This window comes from Myotis yumanensis, unplaced genomic scaffold (assembly GCF_028538775.1).
Source record: "Myotis yumanensis isolate MYYU_CA2020_CCGP unplaced genomic scaffold, mMyoYum1.0.hap1 SCAF_18, whole genome shotgun sequence".
In the NCBI taxonomy this organism is placed as follows: Eukaryota; Metazoa; Chordata; class Mammalia; order Chiroptera; family Vespertilionidae; genus Myotis; species Myotis yumanensis.
Window position 1 is genome coordinate 27,604,319 of NW_027223769.1, and position 18,076 is coordinate 27,622,394.

Consider the following 18,076-nt stretch of genomic DNA (forward strand, 5'->3'; position numbering starts at 1 on the left):
ATCCTGGAAGGCCTGCTACCCTCACTGCCAGCTTGCTCTGATGCAGGAATGAAAAGCTTTTAAAGCCAGCCTGCAGAAAAGTCAGTGCCAACTTCACAATATTTTGATATTTTTTCTGAGAGCTGACTTTGGGAGGGAATCCTGAATAAGAGCAAGTCCAGATGAAATAATCATTCATTTTCATACCCTATCCCCTCACCCCACCCCCACCCTCCACCCACACCCCCACACCCTTCCGCCCCTCTCAAGGAGGGCCAAGTCTCCCTACTTGCTGCCTGGCAATCGCAGACCAAAAATAGGAGCTAGAGCAGGGTTCACTCCATCCCCTCTGTTTGCTTTTATGACCCAATTACGACCCAAGTTCCAAGAGCTCTCAGCCGGCTTCTTGCAGAGCGCCTAGCCCCGTGGTCGGCAAACTGTGGCTCTCGAGCCACATGCGGCTCTTGGGCCCCTTGAGTGTGGCTCTTCCTAAGCCTTAGGAGTACCCTAATTAAGTCAATAACAATGTACCTACCCATATAGTTTAAGTTTAAAAAATTTGGCTCTCAAAAGAAATTTCCATCGTTGTACTGTTGACATTTGGCTCTGTTGACTAATGAGTTTGCGGACCACTGGCCTTAGCCTCCTGAAAGGGAAAGCCCTGAGGGAGGGGCCGACTCATGTCCATTTGGCCAAGCCGGCCTGACCCAAGAGGCCCAGGAACAGATCTCCTGTTCTCGCTGACACAGTCTACCATGTACCAAGAGCTGAACGTAGAGCTCACAGAATCCCCACGTCCTCCTAAGGGAGTCCGGGGGCCTCCCGGAGTCATCCACCCTCCTTCCCGCCTCAGGCCCTCCTTACCCTGGGACAGTTTAACAAGGCCCATGACAATGATGGCAATGAGCGCTAGGACCTTCGCGTAAGTGAAAGTATCCTGTACGCGTGTGCCCCACTTGACGTAGGCACAGTTCACAAATGTCAGCAGACCTAGGAGAAAAACCGTACAGTCAGTCCCTGGCAGGCTCCGGCGGAGAGCACAGGGGCCCAACCTCCTTGGCCGGACTCTATCGCTTCTGCCCTATCTGCCTACAGCAAGGAGGCCAATGGACGGGTCAGAACCAGAACAGCCAAATGGAGGGACAGCTCCCATGTGCCCCAGCTGGGAGTCCCCATGAACAGCCCCTCACTGTTGACAAGATACAAAGGCATGACACATATTCATAAAGTCTTTTTTTGTTTTGTTTTTTTAATCCTCACCTGAGGACATTCTTTCCATTGATTTGCAGAGAGAGTGGAAAGGAGGAAGGAGGAATGGGGGGATGGGGTGTGGGGCGGGGGGGGGAGAGAGAACATCGAAGTGAAAGGTGCATGCCCTTGACAGGGAATTGAACCTGCAACCCTTCTTCAAGTCCGCAGGCCGACGCTCTAACCGCTGAGAAAACTGGCCAGGGCCGTATTCATAAATTCTGACAACCAGACCATTTTTAGAAATTTCTCCCAGGCCCACTCAGACTCCCAAGGTCCTAAACCACCCAGGGCACAAGGCCTGCCCATGGCCACGGTAGAGAGTAGACACAAGAGAGGCCCATTAATACATGAGGTGAATCTGGATGTAGGTGGCAGGTCACCTAGGAATTAGGCAATGCTTTGTCTATGAGTGTGAAAAAGAAATCTATCATGTGCCTACGCATTTCACATACATCCTGTCGATTAATTCTCACAGCCCCAAAATACAGACATTCCTGATTTCCATTCTACAGATGAGAAAACTGAGGCTGAAAGGGGCCAACTACCATTCCTAAGCTCACATGGACCCCACTGATCTCTCCCAGGCCCCACAGTGCTCGGTGCGGTCCGTGGGAAGTGAGCCCACTTGGGCATTCCCTGGGCTCCTGTCAGCACCAGTGGCTTTATGTTCCAGTTCCTCACACGCCTCGGTGATACCCGGGCCCAGGTACTGCTCTGATCCATAGGGAAGACACAAGGGCAATACACAAGGGGTTCCAGACCACCCCTACCGACTCCCACCTGTTTTGTCTACTTCCCCAGACTCTCTCTTTACCGGTGCCAGATACGCACGAAAAAGAAATGTCCTCCTCTCCTCCTGCCGTAGCCACAGCAACTCTCGCTTTCAAGGCCTAGCTCTACCCCACTTCCTCTGTAAAACCTTCCCCAAACAAACCAGCCAGTGGCTCACTGCGCCCGCTCTCTCTCCCCCTAGGCCTGCAGCAGTCTCACTTCACAGCACAGCTCAGTGCCTGGGGCTGTCTCAGGAAGGTCTCTCCCTCGGGCATTTGGATGGTGCTTCTCCAGGAGATCATAATTCTTAGGGGGAAACAAAAGCATTTTGTTTTCTTAAGCTTATTGCCAAACAGAGAGGGGAAAGGGCGAACTCTGTTAGAATCAAGCAGGTGATGACTCTCACTTAACCTTGAATTCCCCGGGACAAGGCGAGGGTCAGAAACTTGGACATCCTTCCACTCAGTGGAGAGAGAGGCTATGGGCCAGCCTGTGGAAATAAGACATGGTGGCCGAACAGCCTCGAAAACACTCTGAGAGCTTTCACTCCATCCTCTGGCAAATGAATGACACGGGTGCTTGCTAGAACAGTCATAGGAGGTGGGGGCTGGGGGGCGAGGGCGAAGGTCAGGGGAAGGGGAGAAGACCAAAGGAACGCATGCTGCCGGCAGGTCTTCCCAGGGACCTGCTACCCAAAGGGTGTGGGGCTCAGCCTAGACCAGCTGTCAGAAGGATTGCCTAGTTCAGTGGTCGGCAAACCGCGGCCCCTTGAGTGTGGCTCTTCCACAAAATACCACGTGCGGGCGCACACGTACAGTGCGATTGAAACTTCGTGGCCACACTCAAGGGGCCAAAGAGCCACGTGTGGCTCGCGAGCCGCAGTTTGCCGACCACTGACCTAGTTGATAGCCACCAGTAATCCACAGGCCCTGGTGCAAGACAGTAAGCATATTGTGAGGTACGGGCCTCCCTGCCTGGCCTCTTCGCGGGAATTGCTCCCCCTCCACTGTTGTGCCTGACCGACCAAGCCCGACACTGGAGCCCAGCTGAGCCTGTTGGATCATCTTTCCCAGGAACATGGAGTCGAGATACCCAGAGACCGAATCTACCTCATCGCAGCAGTCAGGGCCACCGCGAGTCAAAGTCACACACAGACCCTGTAACAAAGGAACCACAAGAAAGCGGAGGAAGGAAGCAGGACCACGGAAAAAAGAAGTGAGAGGGTGCACAGCTTGTGATGAAAGTCTGACGCAGAAGACAGAGAGAGATAAGAGACAGAGACGAGGAGGCAGAGACAGGGAGAAAGGGACAAAAAGAGGGAGAAAGATGAACATACACATGAAGAGACTGTGCTCCTGGCTCGTAGCACCCAGATGCGGCTGCAGGATGGGGAGGGACGCTGACATACTCCTGAGCCACACACACAGGCACCCTCTCTCACTCCTGCTCCTTCTCCCCACTCCGCCCTGCCACTCGTCCCCCCATGGCTGAGTCCTCTCTGCACACAGTGGGAATTCATGACCCCCCACGGCTGAGTCCTCTCTGCACACAGTGGGAATTCACGTCCCCCCACGGCTGAGTCCTCTCTGCACACAGTGGGAATTCACGTCCCCCCACGGCTGAGTCCTCTCTGCACACAGTGGGAATTCACGACCGGTGCTGAAGGGATGAGTGAAGGCCGTGCCTTGTGGGGGTCCCTGCAGAGAGTTTCGGAAAGACCAGCTGAAAGGTACCGAAGGGCCTGGTCACCGTGGCTGCCTCTGGGGAGAGAGACCTTTCCCATCGTGTGCCCTGCTCTCCTTAGACTTATTTACCGAGCACATATGCTTCTTTCTCAGTAAAAATAAAAATACTTAGTGGGAGGCACTCACTGTCAGAGGGCCACTTGGCAAACCATCCTTAAACGCTGGCCCCGGGCGCCTGCTTGCTTCACCCAACGCTCAGCCCTGCCACGGAACAGAGAGCTCTGAAAACCGTCTGCCAAGCAGCAGTCAAGTCCTCTGAATGTTTTCCTGATTCTAATTAAGAAATAAAATGTCACCCCACCGGCGTGGCTCAGTGGTCAACTTATAACAAGGAGGTCACGGATCCATTCCTGGTCAGGGCACCTGCCCGGGTCACAGGCTCAATCCCAGCGGGGGGTGTGCAAGAAGCCAATCAATGATTCTCTCTCATCATTGATGTTTCTGTCTCTCTTCTCCCTCTCCCTTCTTCTCTGAAATTAATAAAAATATGGTTTAAAAATATTTTTTAAATATATTTTTCGTCCACAAATAATCAAAAAAGAAATAAAATGTCACGAGCTGATCCTCACTCCTCCATGCGTCCCAGAACGTCTCTCTGGGAGCTGGTTGCTGAGAAAGGAGTATTCATTCAAACAGCAAATCTAGACCCAATCAATCCCAAAGCAGAAACAAATCCCCAGGTCTCTCTGTGGCCAAGATCACTAGTTATCTCCTAATCCCTGTTTTTCCATTTTATCTTAGTGATAGAAATTTTAGCCAGAGTCATGGTTGCCCCCAAATAGAGTGGACATTGCCCAGCCTCTCTTGCAGGGAGGTATGGCCAGGGAACGAGGCTCCTGCCCCAGGATGTAAGCCAAGTTCCATGGTGTGGACAAAAAGGGGCCACGTGCAAGCCTGACTCACTCAGGGAAGGCCTGCCTGGTGGCCTGGCAAACTCACGAGGCCTAAAGGAACCACAAAGGGTGGTCTGAAACGAAAACCTTTCAGCAAAAAGCAGTTCGCTTAGTGGGTAGTCGTGTCCGAGGCCAGCGTTTTCCCTGACAAAAATCAACTTCCAACTTTACTGAGCCTACTGTCCTTTCGCATCTAAGATAACATACCTGTGGAACGTCAGGGCGACGTGTAACTTCCCTTTTCCCAGACCTCTCAAGGCACAACCAATATGTGAGGGCACCAGGGTGGAGACCACAAATTCCCTCACTGTTAGTTGTTAATTGTTGTTCATTGTTATTAACCTTATTAACTGACTGTTAACTATCCTGTACCCACCTGTGTAAAAGAAGTATGTGTCCAGCCCAGCAGGTGTGACTCTGTGGTTGAGCATCGACCTATGTATGAACCAGGAGGTCAGGGTTCAATTCCTGGTCAGGGCACACGCCCGGGTTGTGGGCTTGATCCCCAGTAGGGGACATGCAGGAGGCAGCTGATCCATGATTCTCTCTCATCATTGATATTTCTCTCTCTCTCTCCCTCTCCCTTCCTCTCTGAAATCAATAAAAATATATATGTTTTTTTAAAAGAAAAAGGATGTTATAAAAAATTTAAAAAATAAAAATATGTGTCTGTCAATTTAATTTTTATCCAATCCCAGAGGTTTCCCTGCTTTGCTTTCTCCCACCTCCCTAACCGATCACCAGTGGATTTCACATAACCCTCTTACATCCCCTCCTTTGAATGTAATGTGTAAAACAAGGTGAAAAACTGCCATTCTCTGGAGCATTCACACAATACGTTGAGATTCTGCTTCCCAGCAATGGTCGACAGTTTGGCTCAAACTCACAAAAATTCTTCACAGGTTTGAATGTTTTCATGCATTAGCAATATGAATAAGACCTCAGGAAATCTCTTTAAAGAGTGAGGCATGCCTTTCTTTGTTCTTGCTCTCAGCCATGATGCAGATATGACAGCTTGAGCTTGAGTAGCCGGCCTGAACCACCAGCTAGAAATCACATGCTGAGGAGGACAGACCCGGGAGGCAGAAGGAAGGAGCCTGGCTCCCTGGAGGATTATGAAGTCATCCTGCGAGCCCCACGCCGTCTGCTTTTGACATGGGGAAGAAATAAATTTCAATATGTGTGAGCCCTGCTGCTTTTGGTTTTCAGTGTTTGAAACACAAACGAATCCTGAATAATACATGTGCCCTCAGACAGACCTGCGCCTCTCATATTCTCGGATGAATTGGTGTGGTGCACTGGCCTGGCAACCTGAAGTTGTAGTCCCTGTTCTGCGGACAGTCACAGCTCCCTCTTCCCAGAGGCCACAGGGAGGGGAAGGAACCGTTCCCAACCCTCCCCCTTCCTCCCCTCCTCCTCCCCCTCCTCCTCGCCCTCCTCCTCCTCACTGTTGGCCTGGCCAAACAAACCCTCAGGGGCAATGGAGTCTCAACTGTGAGGAGGCCTCTGCTTTGATTCCTCTATGTCAGTGCTGAACTGACTTCCATGCTGAAACCGGCACAGAAAATACTCACCAATGATGTGTGTGCGGCTACAGAAAAAGCAGGATCCCACCGAGATAAATGTACTGACAGTAACTAAGCCAGAAACATACACTTCTGCAGTCAAATCAAGTACAGGGCACCTATACTTACAATGCTGGGCACCTGGCCGGAGCGGGGACCTGGGGACCTCAAGAACTACCGCCCTAGCTGGTGTTGCTCAGTGGTTAGAGTGTCGGCCTGCGGAACAAAGGGTCTCTGGTTCGATTCCCAGTCAAGGGCACGTACCTGGGTTGCAGGTTCGATCTCCAGCCGGGTCTGGGAACATGCGGGAGGCAACCGATGTTTCTCTCTCTTTGTGTCTCTCCCCCTCCCTTCCACTCTCTCTAAAAAATCAATGGGAAAAATATCCTCGGGTGAGGATTAACAAACAAAAAAATGTCCTCAACTCTTGGTGGTAGATTAAGGGGTAATCTGAGGCTAAATTAATTTTCTCCTTGATGAATATGTTTTATAATCAGAAAACCATTCCCTTTTTTAGAGAGCTCAGTCGGGCCAATGTCCCCCTGGCCAAATCCTATCAGATATACAACTGTGTACCCCTCCTCCCCCTTCCTCCTCCCCCCTCCCCCCTCCCCCCTCTCCCCTCCCCCCTCCCTGGGGTACCTGTGGAGGGGTTCCCTTTAACATTTGTCTGTAACAAATGCCTTCATGTTAGGAGGCACCGTGTACGGTACAATCCTTTATAATCCGGTGCTCTCGGTCTATTTTTAACACGGAGGATAAATTACATATACTGCCAGAACTTTTGCAAGCAGAGATATGGAAAGAACACAGTATAATTAAGTGCCTCTGGCAACACAATGCTAAGGAACACAGGGGGGAATTCTGGGCCACTTTCGCAGCTAAAGAAAACACACCAGGCTCTACAGGACCGGGGAAATTCACCGTCACCTCTTTCCCTTTCGGTGACTTCACACAGAATCCCTCCTTACCACCTTGGGAGAGAAAAATGAAAAAGAAAGAGGGATCCGCTGAGATCTCTTGGGTTCTTTCCTCAAAAACCCAAATACAGGGTAGAGGCCACCCACCTGCCTCTCACTGGCCCCAGGCAGGACTCGTTTACAGATCAGTGTAAAGAAATCTGAAACACCAGCGGGGAAAGCCGTTTTGGTGCGGAGCCTGCTGCTTAGAACCGGCTGTGACAGCGGCAGCCAGAAGCGGCCCTGCGGGCCTGCGGGCCTGAGGGATCACCCACCGTCTAGAGAAGCGATCTCCTCACGGAGGCCTCTAAACTGGTTTAAGATAAAAAGCCGGGAAGCAAAATAACATTTATTTTTATTTTTTGCAGCATAATCAAGGCCTCACCACGTATGTTTTTTTCCGGGTTAAGTTATAACTAGTGATATCAATTCCAATCAAAACACCTACAAGACAGATACACTAGTAAGACATGCACCGACCCGTCACAGACTGGGGAACAGAACTCAGGGACAGCGGAGAGTGAGAGGAATGTGAGGCATTCACAGCCACAAACAAATTTAAACTTCTCCCACCCCACCCTGTGCCCTTATCTCAGGACCAAATGACTTTGGTGAAATTACTTCTTGAGCCCCGCCGGCATGGCTCAGTAGCTGAGCACTGTCCTATGAACTAGAAGGTCACGGTTCGATTCCTGGTCAGGGCACATGCCCAGGTTGCGGACTCGACCCCTAGTAGGGGGCGTGCAGGGGGCTGACCAATGCATTCTCTCTCATCGTTGATGTTTCTATCTCTCTCTCCCTCTCCCTTCCTCTCTGAAATCCATAAAAAATATATATATATATATATTTTTAAATATATTGTATTGATTTTTTTACAGAGAGGAAGGGAGAGGGATACAGAGCTAGAAACATCGATCAGCTGCCTCCTGCACACTCCCTACTGGGGATGTGCCCGCAACCAAGGTACATGCCCTTGACCGGAATCGAACCTGGGATCCTTCAGCCCGCAGGCCGGCGGCTCTATCCACTGAGCCACACCGGTTAGGACAATAAAAATATATTTAAATAATTTTTTTCCAAAAAAAAAAGAAATTACTTCTTGAAGAGACATAATACCTCTTTTCCTCCCAACAAGCAAAATATGCTGTTCAATAGAAGGTACTATTAGCATCGTTAAAGTAACCGCCAACCCCCACCCATACTCCCCCAGAGCCCCCAGACTTACATATGCAAGCAGCAGCGAGGAGACGGCAGGCCAGGTAAGGGGGATCACAGGTGGGAAAGGAGGGCTGGATGATGTAGTTGGCAAAGGTGATAGCGATGATGGCCTGACTGGTGGGCTCAACGATTAGCAGGGAGGCCCACAGGCGGATGAAGGCAATGAAGCCCCCAAAGGCCTCTAGAATATAAGCATAGCTGGCCCCAGATTTGGTGATGGTGGTCCCCAGTTCTGCATAGCAAAGGGCACCCACAACAGAGAAAAGCCCGCCAATGGCCCATATGACCAGCGACAACCCGTAGGAAGCCGTGTGTACCAGAACGCCCTTGGGCGAGACAAAAATTCCTGAGCCAATCATGTTGCCCACCACCAGGCTGACCCCGTTCAGCAGCGAGATCTCCTTCTTCAGCTGCATCGTTTCTGTGGTCCCTTGAGGTGCCACGCTATCATCTTCCTCCCTGGGCTGGTTGGCCTCGGACATGAACTGATAGGTGGACGCCGTGCTCTCCCGGGCTTCCATGGCAAATAGCTCCTTTCACAGCGGTGTGGACGACAGCCTGGCAAAGAATATAAGTATGTCAGTCTAAGGCAGGGGCTGGGGAGGCGCTAGTTTAGACCTGCCAAGCAGGCAGATGTCCCTGCCCACCTCTTATGTGGGAACAGCACGCCTCATACACAGACCTAAAAGCAGTGAGCCTGTCTGTCTCCACCACGGGACTCGGGGAAATAAGTGGAAACTGCTCCCAAGAAAGATACCAGAAGCGATCAGGCAAGATAGGAAGGCGACTTCCAACATGAGGCGCCTGGCTTGACGCCCTGGGTAGGCTGGCATTAGGTTTATCCATAGCACAGATTCTCCTGAAACGTAGTTTTTGCAGCTTAGGACCTGCAAACCTGCCCCGTGGAGAAGACCCAGGGTCCCGGCACCAGGTTCACAGCCCTAGCCAGCCTGAGAGAAAGGCTTCGCACTGTCCATCCCCAGGTAATCCTGCCCGCACACCTCCACCCCAGCATAACGGGGACTTCTGCAGCCTCCAGCCACATGTGGAAAAGTCTGCAGCTGCTGTCAGGCGGGCAGAGAACATGCGCATGTGGTGGGAAGAGCCAGGAAGATGCTCAGACAAGGGCACATCACTACTGCAGAGGCTGGACCAAGGAGATGCTGCTCTTTCCAAGATACCCACCTTACTTCCTCCAATGCTCCGTGCCCATTCAACACCTTTCTTTTTTTCCAGAGTGCTCCCAGAGGGGTAACATAATAAGACCAGGTGGAGAAAGAATATTCAGGGGGCATTCTAACGTGGAGCTCATCTGCTATGGGCTTACTTGCTTTTCTCCTCAGCATGCCCCTCACTACCATCTGAGTCTACCAAGAGATTCTCCCAGAATAGGGTCCAGAAGTCTTGACACCCAATCAAAGCTATAAGGTTCCTCTTATCCACAGATCTGGTTTTGGAAGACAGCCTAAAGGGAGATGGAACACACACGCACACACACACACACACGCACACGCACACATGCTTGTGTGCACGCAATACCACCTTTGGATTAGAGTTGGGCCAGTCCAGAAACCTCAAGGACGTTGGATTCTACACCAACCTATCTACGAAGGACCCAGAATCTGTCCGAGGAAGACGGCATCTTCCTGACCCTCCACTCAGCATGGCCTTCTCCCTCCCTCAATGCCTGTGCCCTGGAGTCAGGAATTCAGATTCCCTATTCCTGACTCACCTTCCGGAGAGAGGAATCCCGTAGGCCATGTAATTCCCACCCAGGAATCAGTCCTTCACAGGCATGGAGATAACTTCCATGGGTAAGAATGGCATCTCAAACAAAGAATGAATGAATCAGCACATCCGCTTCCCAGAAGCCTCTCATCTGCTCGACGAAATGGATGTGCCAGAGCCTTGCCTCACTGAGCTCAGCGCAAGGGAATCAGGGCCTTCAAGAGCGAGCAGTTCTCAGGCAAAACTCCAATCTCCACAGCCTCACCCAAAACTCCTGCCTTACCTATCCCAGTCCCCCGTCAGACCACAGGCCTGAGCCCAGGTGGAAAAAAACTCCTCTGGCCCGGCTGGCGTGGCTCCGTGATTGAGCATCAATCTATGAACCAGGAGGTGACAGTTCCATTCCTGGTCAGGGCACACGCCTGGGTTGTGGGCTTGAATCCCCAGTGTGGGGCGTGCAGGAGGCAGCTGATCAATGAGTCTCTCTCATCATTGATGCTTCTCTCTCTCGCTCCCTCTCCCTTCCTCTCTGAAATCAATCAAAATATATTTTCTTAAAAAAAGAAAAAATAACAAGCTCCTCTGGGCATTAGTAAACCCTCCCCCACTCCCAGAGGAGGTGAGCCAGTCTACCTCTGCTTAGAGGAGGCACCACTTTCACTCCTGGCACCACGCCTGCAGATTTCCCTATGCAGGTAATTGGAAACTTATTTGTTTTCACGCGTCTGTCAGGTGAGTCCAGGCATGCAAACAAAATAAGGAAACAGCCGAGGAGCCTATAGTCTCATGAGTCAGGTGCAGAGAGACCTGGGCTGCCTTTTCACCCAACTGGAAACGGAAGCAGAAGAACTGGCTCCAGTGACCACGCCAGCCTCCTCCTGTCCCGTCAGCCCCAGCTGGGTACTCTATTTGGACTTCTGTGTGGGTTTTCCACACATCAAGCAATTCCGAAAACACCGACTGGTGTCCTACAATTTCACTCAATTCTGACGCTATCTACCCAAAGATAGTATCAGATTCCACAGGTTAAGGGCTCAGTCCCACAAACCTGCCCCTACTAGCACTTCAGATGTCCAGGTAGTTACCAGTGCTTTTCACTGACTGGCTGTAAGTTGGGGGGGTTCCTACTACCCCCTCCTTGAGTTCAATTAATTTACTAGAGTAGCTCACAGAATTCAGGAAAACTTACTAGATTACCAGCAGGGTAGGGTCCCCTGTGGCTGCCAGCTGCCGGCCTGCCGGCCGGGGCCTCCCTCCCTTCCCCCAGCCAGCCCTGCCCCCTGGTAGAACTCCTGGATGAACTCTCGGTCGAGGGGACAATTTGCATACTACGCTTTTATTATATAGGAAGGTTATAGCTCAGAGGTTTTTCTCCACAGACCTTAATGGAGGCTCATAAGAAATACTAGAGAGGAGACCAGAGAAAGCCTTGCAGCAGTACTAGTCTGAAGAAAGCAGTCACTACTCTGTGAAAAATACAAAGGTCTACCTGGTCCCTTCTCTAAAGAAGAAAAATCTTGCCCAGCCGGTGTGGCTCAGTGGTTGAGCATCAACCCATGAACCAAGAGGTCACCGGTTCAATTCCCGGTCAGGGCACAAGCCTGGGTTTCGGGCTAGATCCCCAGTAGGGGACATACAGGAGGCAGCCCAAAAAAATCAAATAAAGATAAAAATATGAAACACCTGGGGAGAAGGCAGCACACTGTCGTCACCAAAACAGCTGAGGCAGAAAATTTGTATCCAGAGGTAGAGCATTAGAGGTGTCCTACCTCTGGGGGGCGAGTGGGGTCACCCATAAAGATCCATCCACACCCAGAGCCAGGGAAACAGGGCCTGCCTAAGGCGAGGCTGAACCAAAACAATTGTAGCAAGTACCCAGCAACAAGACTACTGTGGTCTGTGGTCGGCTGAGCCTCGGGCACAGGTGCAGAAAGCCTTAAAGCTCAACGTGGAGCAAAAACACAGGAAACACCCTCCCTCCAGCAAACCTGACCCCAAGCCTTTGATACACAAAAGGAAACCACAGCAACAACAAAACCCAAACACAACTCCCCTCCCAACCAACTCAAACTTCTACACCAACAGCCCCTAATCAAAGAGGAGGGGTGCTCCTGTCCCAGAATTAATGCCATGTACCTACACCTGGCAATCGATAACAAACAACAAGCAACACACAGAATAAAACAAGAGGAACAACCCACTATCAAGAGGCAAAGTAGTCAATAGGATAAGACCTAGAGATGACCCAGATATTGAAATCACCTACAGGGAAATGAAAATAACTATGACTCTGTGAAAAATAATACAAGCAAAGTCACTCCGACATGGAGGAGGAACTCCCATCCCAGAAGAACTGCCTTGCATATCCTACTTTTCAAGCTTCTGGAATGTTAAGACTGGCCAAAATAACCTTTGGGCTGGAGGCCTGAAATGGAAAGACATTCTTTAAATTTCTATTGTTAGCTTATCTGCACCTATGGAAATGCCTTCCTTTGCTTATTTACACCCACAAAAACTCCCTCCTTTTCATGTCATCATTCCCCTTCCCTCTCTCTCTCTGCCTTCACCTCCTAATCCTCTCTGCCTGAACCAGTGCTATTGTTTTAGGTCTCAAATGTTTGTTGCCTCTCACATTGGCCTTTTATTTGTAGGTTAACAATTAATGCATAAACGTTCTCATAGGAAAACTGGACAGCATTCAAGAACAGATGCGAAATCTCAGCAAAGAAATGAAAACCACAAGAGTCCAAATGGGAAAAAAGTGAAAAAAAAAATAAAACAGAATAGAGCCTCCAAGAGTTGTAGGGAAATATCAGTTGGCCTGAGGTAAATATTTTAAAATACTTTTTTGTTGTTTATTTTTCATTGCTTTAGAATATAAGCAAAAATAGTAGTAATGTACTGTGGATTTACAGCACATGTGAAAGCAAAATGTATGACAACAACAGTACAGAGATAAGGAGGAAGAATTGAGAGTTATACTGTTAGGGTTTTATCTGTGAAATTATGCAATTTAATTAAAGCAGACTGTGAGTAATTAAAGATATACATTGTAAAACTAGGACAACCAATTAAAAAAAAAAGAGGTATAAATAATAAGGCAACGGTGGAGATAAAACAGATCATAAAAGTGCCCAAAAGAAAAAAGAAACATAGAACATAAGGAACTAATAGAAAACAGAAAACTAGCAAGGCAGCAGATTCTAGTCCAACCATATTAAAAAAAAACATGAAATGTAAATGATCTAAACATACCAATTAAAAGACAGACATTGAGAGATTACCGAAAAATGCAAAACCCAACATGCAGTCTATAGGAAACCTATTTTTTTAAAAAAAGACATAAATAAGTTAGAGGAAAAAAGATGGGGGTGGAGGGGAAATAACCATGCAAACGCTAATCAAAAGAAACGTGGAGTAGGTATATGAACATGAGACAAAATAGACTTCAGAATAAGAAATATTGCTAGGGAGAAAGAGGGGTATTACATAATGACAAAGAGGTCAATTCACCAAGAAGTCAATTCTAAATATATATCTCTTCCAACAACACAGCTTCAAAATACATGAAGCAAAAACTGATAGATCTGAATGGAGAAATAGACAAATGCGAAACTATAGTTGGAGACTTCACCATACCTCTCTCAATCATCCACAGAACAAGTACACATAAAATCAGAAGGGGGGGTGGGCTAGAAGGGGTCAATGGGGAAAAAAGGGGGACACATGTAATACCTTCCACAATAAAGACTGACCGTGCACTTCCCCTCCCCAGAGCACACCCTGCCTTTCCCTCCAAAAAAATAAAGATTTAATGAAAAATAAATAAATAAAATAAAATAAAATCAGCAAAGATCCAGAAGACCTGAAAATGGAACGCCCCAACATAGTTCTTGTCTAAGTAGTTACATGAATTCTGAGAAAAATAAAATCGGTACCTGCAAGAGGACTCGATGCAGGAGATGGGGACAAGTCAGGGGTGGGAGACAGACTTCCAATGGGGGAAAAAAACAGCTTTGGCTCCTACTATCTACTCCCTCAGGTACCGTCTGAGGCCTTGAGGACAAATTCCGACCTTCTTAGCAGGGCTTAATCCCCTCGGGCACACAGTCCCCCACAGTCCAGTCACACTGAATTACTTGCAGTTTCCTAAACCCTGGCGCCTACCAGACACACACGTCTTTGTTCACACTGAGCACTCTGCCTCTAACACTCTTCTTCGCCCACCTTCCCCTCAATAATATCCTGACGGCCCTCTTTCTCCCCACATCTCCTTGTTCCCCTAAGGTTTCTAGTCTACGCTTCTGCCTGAGCAGCCACCTCACTCTGTTGCTGCATTTACTTAGCGTCAGTCTCTCCCAACCAGTTTGTGAGCTCCTTGTCTGTGTCAGCAGCCCCCACAAAAGGCCTAGGACAGGATCCGTACTCAGTCCATGATCATTGAATAAAAATATACAAAAAAAACCCCCAGAAAACACCTAGAACAGAAAATACACAACAAACCCTATGAAAGACATTGAGAGATTGAGATTACCTAAACATGCAAAACCCAACACGCAGTCTATAGGAAACCTATTTTTTTTAAAAAGACATAAATAAGATACAGGTAAAAGATGGGGGTGGGGGGAATAACCGTGCAAACGCTGAACACCTTGAGTCACGTGCTCCCCAGAACAGCAGCAGCAAAGGCTGAACTAAAGGGAAGTGGTCACTCAGAGAAGCGAGGCGAAGACCGTGAGTGGTTCCTCCCATTTTGTCACAGTGCGCGGTTTTTTAATTCCTCAGCCTTTAATTGGTCACAACAGTATCTACACACAGTCTCAAAAAGCAGTGGGTTACCGTGTGAGATGCCCTGTGTACCCTGTCCCCACAGAGTAGACTTGCAAACCTTTCTGCAGCAAAGGGATGAACATCACTGATTAAAACAGACTTCGTAATTAGCCCGCTATCTCTAGGTAAGAAGCCCAGTATTTGTGGGGAGGGAGGGTGCAACAAAATCCTACCAGATCACCTCTGAACTGACTATCCTTTTGTCTTCAATTTGTATTCAATTGATAAAAGAAATTGGTATGTGCAGACCACACACACTTATCAGTCACCTCTCAGTCCCAAAACACACAGTCTTTAAAATCACTGTCGAAGACCATTTCCATTAAATCACTCAGGGCACCCTGTAAGTTCCCGTCTTGAAAACCAGTGTTAAACCCACTTTAAGGACACAATGCAGCTTTCTAGCAGGTTTCCATCCTCTTTTCCAAGCTCCTGCAGCAAATAATAAAGGAATTCACCAGACCACTAAAATTTACTTGTGAAAATTTAGACATAAAACAATTAAATGCAATTTTCAGGGGGGGGGGGCGGGGGCAAGGGGCTCTTTCAAAATTCAATTACAAAGAATATTTTACAAGCTGGAGTTTAAAAACCTCTTTTATATTTGATAACTATTGGTGGCGGGGGGGGGGGGGGGGGGGGCGGGAGGAATGCTGTTGAGAAACATACCAAAATCTTAATGGTGGTAACACAGAGGACTTTTTTTTTTTTAACTTCTCTGAGTCTTAAAATTTTCCACAGTGAGTATGCATTAATTTTTTAATGCTTAAACTTTTATATATATATATGTATATATATATATATATATATATATATATATATATAGTACTTCTATCAAATAACAAAGTGTATGTGACTCAGCCTTTACGTTGGCCTTTTTACATGGGATACGAGAACCCTCACGATCAAATTCAGCTCCAATCTCAGTGAATAAATACCCTTACTTTCCAACAGTATTTGCTATCTAGTCTTTTCCATGGCTTTGGTTTTCTATTTCTTTTTAACAGCCTCATTGCAAGACCTTTAATTATAAACCACCACAATTACTCTTTAGAAAGAGGTAATGTATTATATACTTTATTAATACAATAAAGTCTTTTTACAAGTCTTGTGTGCATATAACTAAAACTCTTTCCAAACCTCAAAGATCCAAGAAAGTTTAACAGAGAACAGAGCAATAACATTCACCTGCGAAGAAACAAGCACACATCACAGTTTCATTAGCCGCCTCATCCTAAGTGAAGAAAATAAAGTCTCCACACCAAGGCCTAATTCCACTTGTCTGTCTTGGCCATTTAATCTCTGCAACGAAAAGTAACAGGTAATTTATCCAAAAAAAGAGCCTAGTAAGCAGCAGCCCATATTTATCTTTGTAAAAAAAAAAAAATCCAAGTTTTACAGGCCCAGCAGGGGCAGCACTCAATTCCTGGGAAGTGCCACTCACCCACAGCAGGAGTGTAGCTAAAGCAAGCAGCCTAAAGGAACCAGAGAACCAGCCTGGTCACCTCCGAATCATTCATGTCTAGACAGCTGCTGCCCCCAGCCCCTTGTCCCCAGAACAACATCTGCGTCACTTTCGTAGAAATTATCCACATCCTGGAGACAGAGGTCAGGAAATTTCCTGTACCAAGAAGTGCCAGGGAGGTTGGTCACAGAACTGGTATTTATTTATTTTTGGTCTGCCATAAAAGTCCACTGCCAGTCAGGGAAGGAGGAAGATAGGGCGGGAGGGGGGCGGGGGAATTCATGCTTGTGGCTTTCCACATATTTATCAGGAAAGGAAAATCTGATATAAGAACATAAATGACAGCCTGAGACCAAAGTCGGGGCGTCAAAACCATCAGCACAAATGGGACCTGAGCAAGGCGGGCAACCATCTCAGAGAGCACGCCCGGGCTTCCAACAGCCTGCTCCTCCCCGATTTTCAGACCTGGGCACAGCGTTCAGAGATAAGCCCCAGATGGGCCCATTCTGCCACCTCCGCGCTGGATGCGCTGGCCGTGATTTCTGCCCCTATGGAGGGCAGAGACCGAGTTCTTCTGAACCGGCCACCGAGCACATGGCCCGGCGCGCACGAAGAGGTGCTCAGAAAACATGTGTTCAACGACCTGCTGAGTCCCACTTACAAGGACCATTACACAGAAGCCAGACTGTTTGCTCAGTGCTTAGTGAAGAATTCTCACCATGTTTCACAAATATCTCCTCCCATTTATGACAAGAGATGAGCAAACAAGATAGCAGGAGGCGGCGGCGCTGGAGAAGACCCTGGGACAGGAGCACCGCTTCCGCTCCAGCAGGACAGCACGCAGCCCGACCCCCTGCACCCCCGGCCTCCCCGCTCCGCTCCCGCCGCCCCTCCTCCTCCCTCCGCTCTCAGCACCGGTCCTTTCCCGCCAGCGGGCTCACACCTGAAATTTCCCTTTTTCTTACACAGTCAGTGTCCTGCTCGGGGCCACCCTCCCACGGGCTTCTCTCACACTCATGGAGCCGCGCTCACACTCAGGTCTTGCACACGCACAGTCACCCTCAGGCTCTGGGCTCCTCTCTCTTCCTCTCTCTCTCTCTCTCTCTCTCTCTCACACACACACAGACACACACACACACGCTCAGCCTTACACTCCAGCGGGAGGTCCCTCTCGCACGCAGGGTCGCGCTCATCCGCAGCGCCCATCACGTGGCCCGGCCCGCCCGCCCCACGCCCGGCCCCAGGCCCGCATCCCGCCCGGGGCAGCGGCCGCAGGGACCACGCGGGGAGATCGGCCCCACAGGACGCAGCCCCGCCCCGCGGCCCCGCGGCCCCCGGCGCCTTCCCGCGGCCCGTTACCTCGCGGGTGGCCAGGCGGCACCAGGATGCTCGGTAGCGCGGCCGCCACCCCCGCCGCCCCCGTCGCCCCGCCCCAGGCCCCGCCCCGCCACGTCACCTGCGGCCGGATCGCGACAGCGCGCGCCGCCTCGGGACAGGGCGCCCGGCTCCGGCTCCGCTCGGGGCCTGCGGGCAGCCGTCCGCCCCGGCCTCAGCGGCCCGACCCACGTGTGCTCTCCCGGCCTCTGCGTGCACTTGGCAGCCGGTCCCCAGGACGGCCATGCCGGGCCCCACGCGGCTGTGACCTGGCCCGGCCTCCGGTGCCAACTGGCGG

General features: G+C 49.6%; 1 protein-coding gene across 7 annotated transcripts in view; it reads right to left on the reverse strand.

The window, feature by feature from the left end:
* SLC7A6 (solute carrier family 7 member 6) overlaps positions 1-17,943 on the reverse strand; it is a 28,024-nt gene extending 10,081 nt beyond the window's left edge. Inside the window, exons 1-3 of one of the 7 annotated variants that reach the window (XM_070398540.1) lie at positions 17,861-17,943; positions 8,389-8,939; positions 844-969 (exon numbers count right to left, since the gene is read on the reverse strand). In XM_070398540.1, the coding sequence (XP_070254641.1) occupies positions 844-969; positions 8,389-8,902 (640 nt within the window). In that variant the 5' untranslated portion in view covers positions 8,903-8,939; positions 17,861-17,943. Of the gene's footprint in view, positions 1-843; positions 970-8,388; positions 8,940-9,566; positions 9,961-10,113; positions 10,829-14,047; positions 14,618-17,347; positions 17,568-17,763; positions 17,825-17,860 lie in introns of those variants that run through there. The other 6 variants (XM_070398535.1, XM_070398538.1, XM_070398537.1 and 3 more) reach the window with 6 other exon arrangements.
* Between the last annotated feature and the right edge of the window lie 133 nt (positions 17,944-18,076).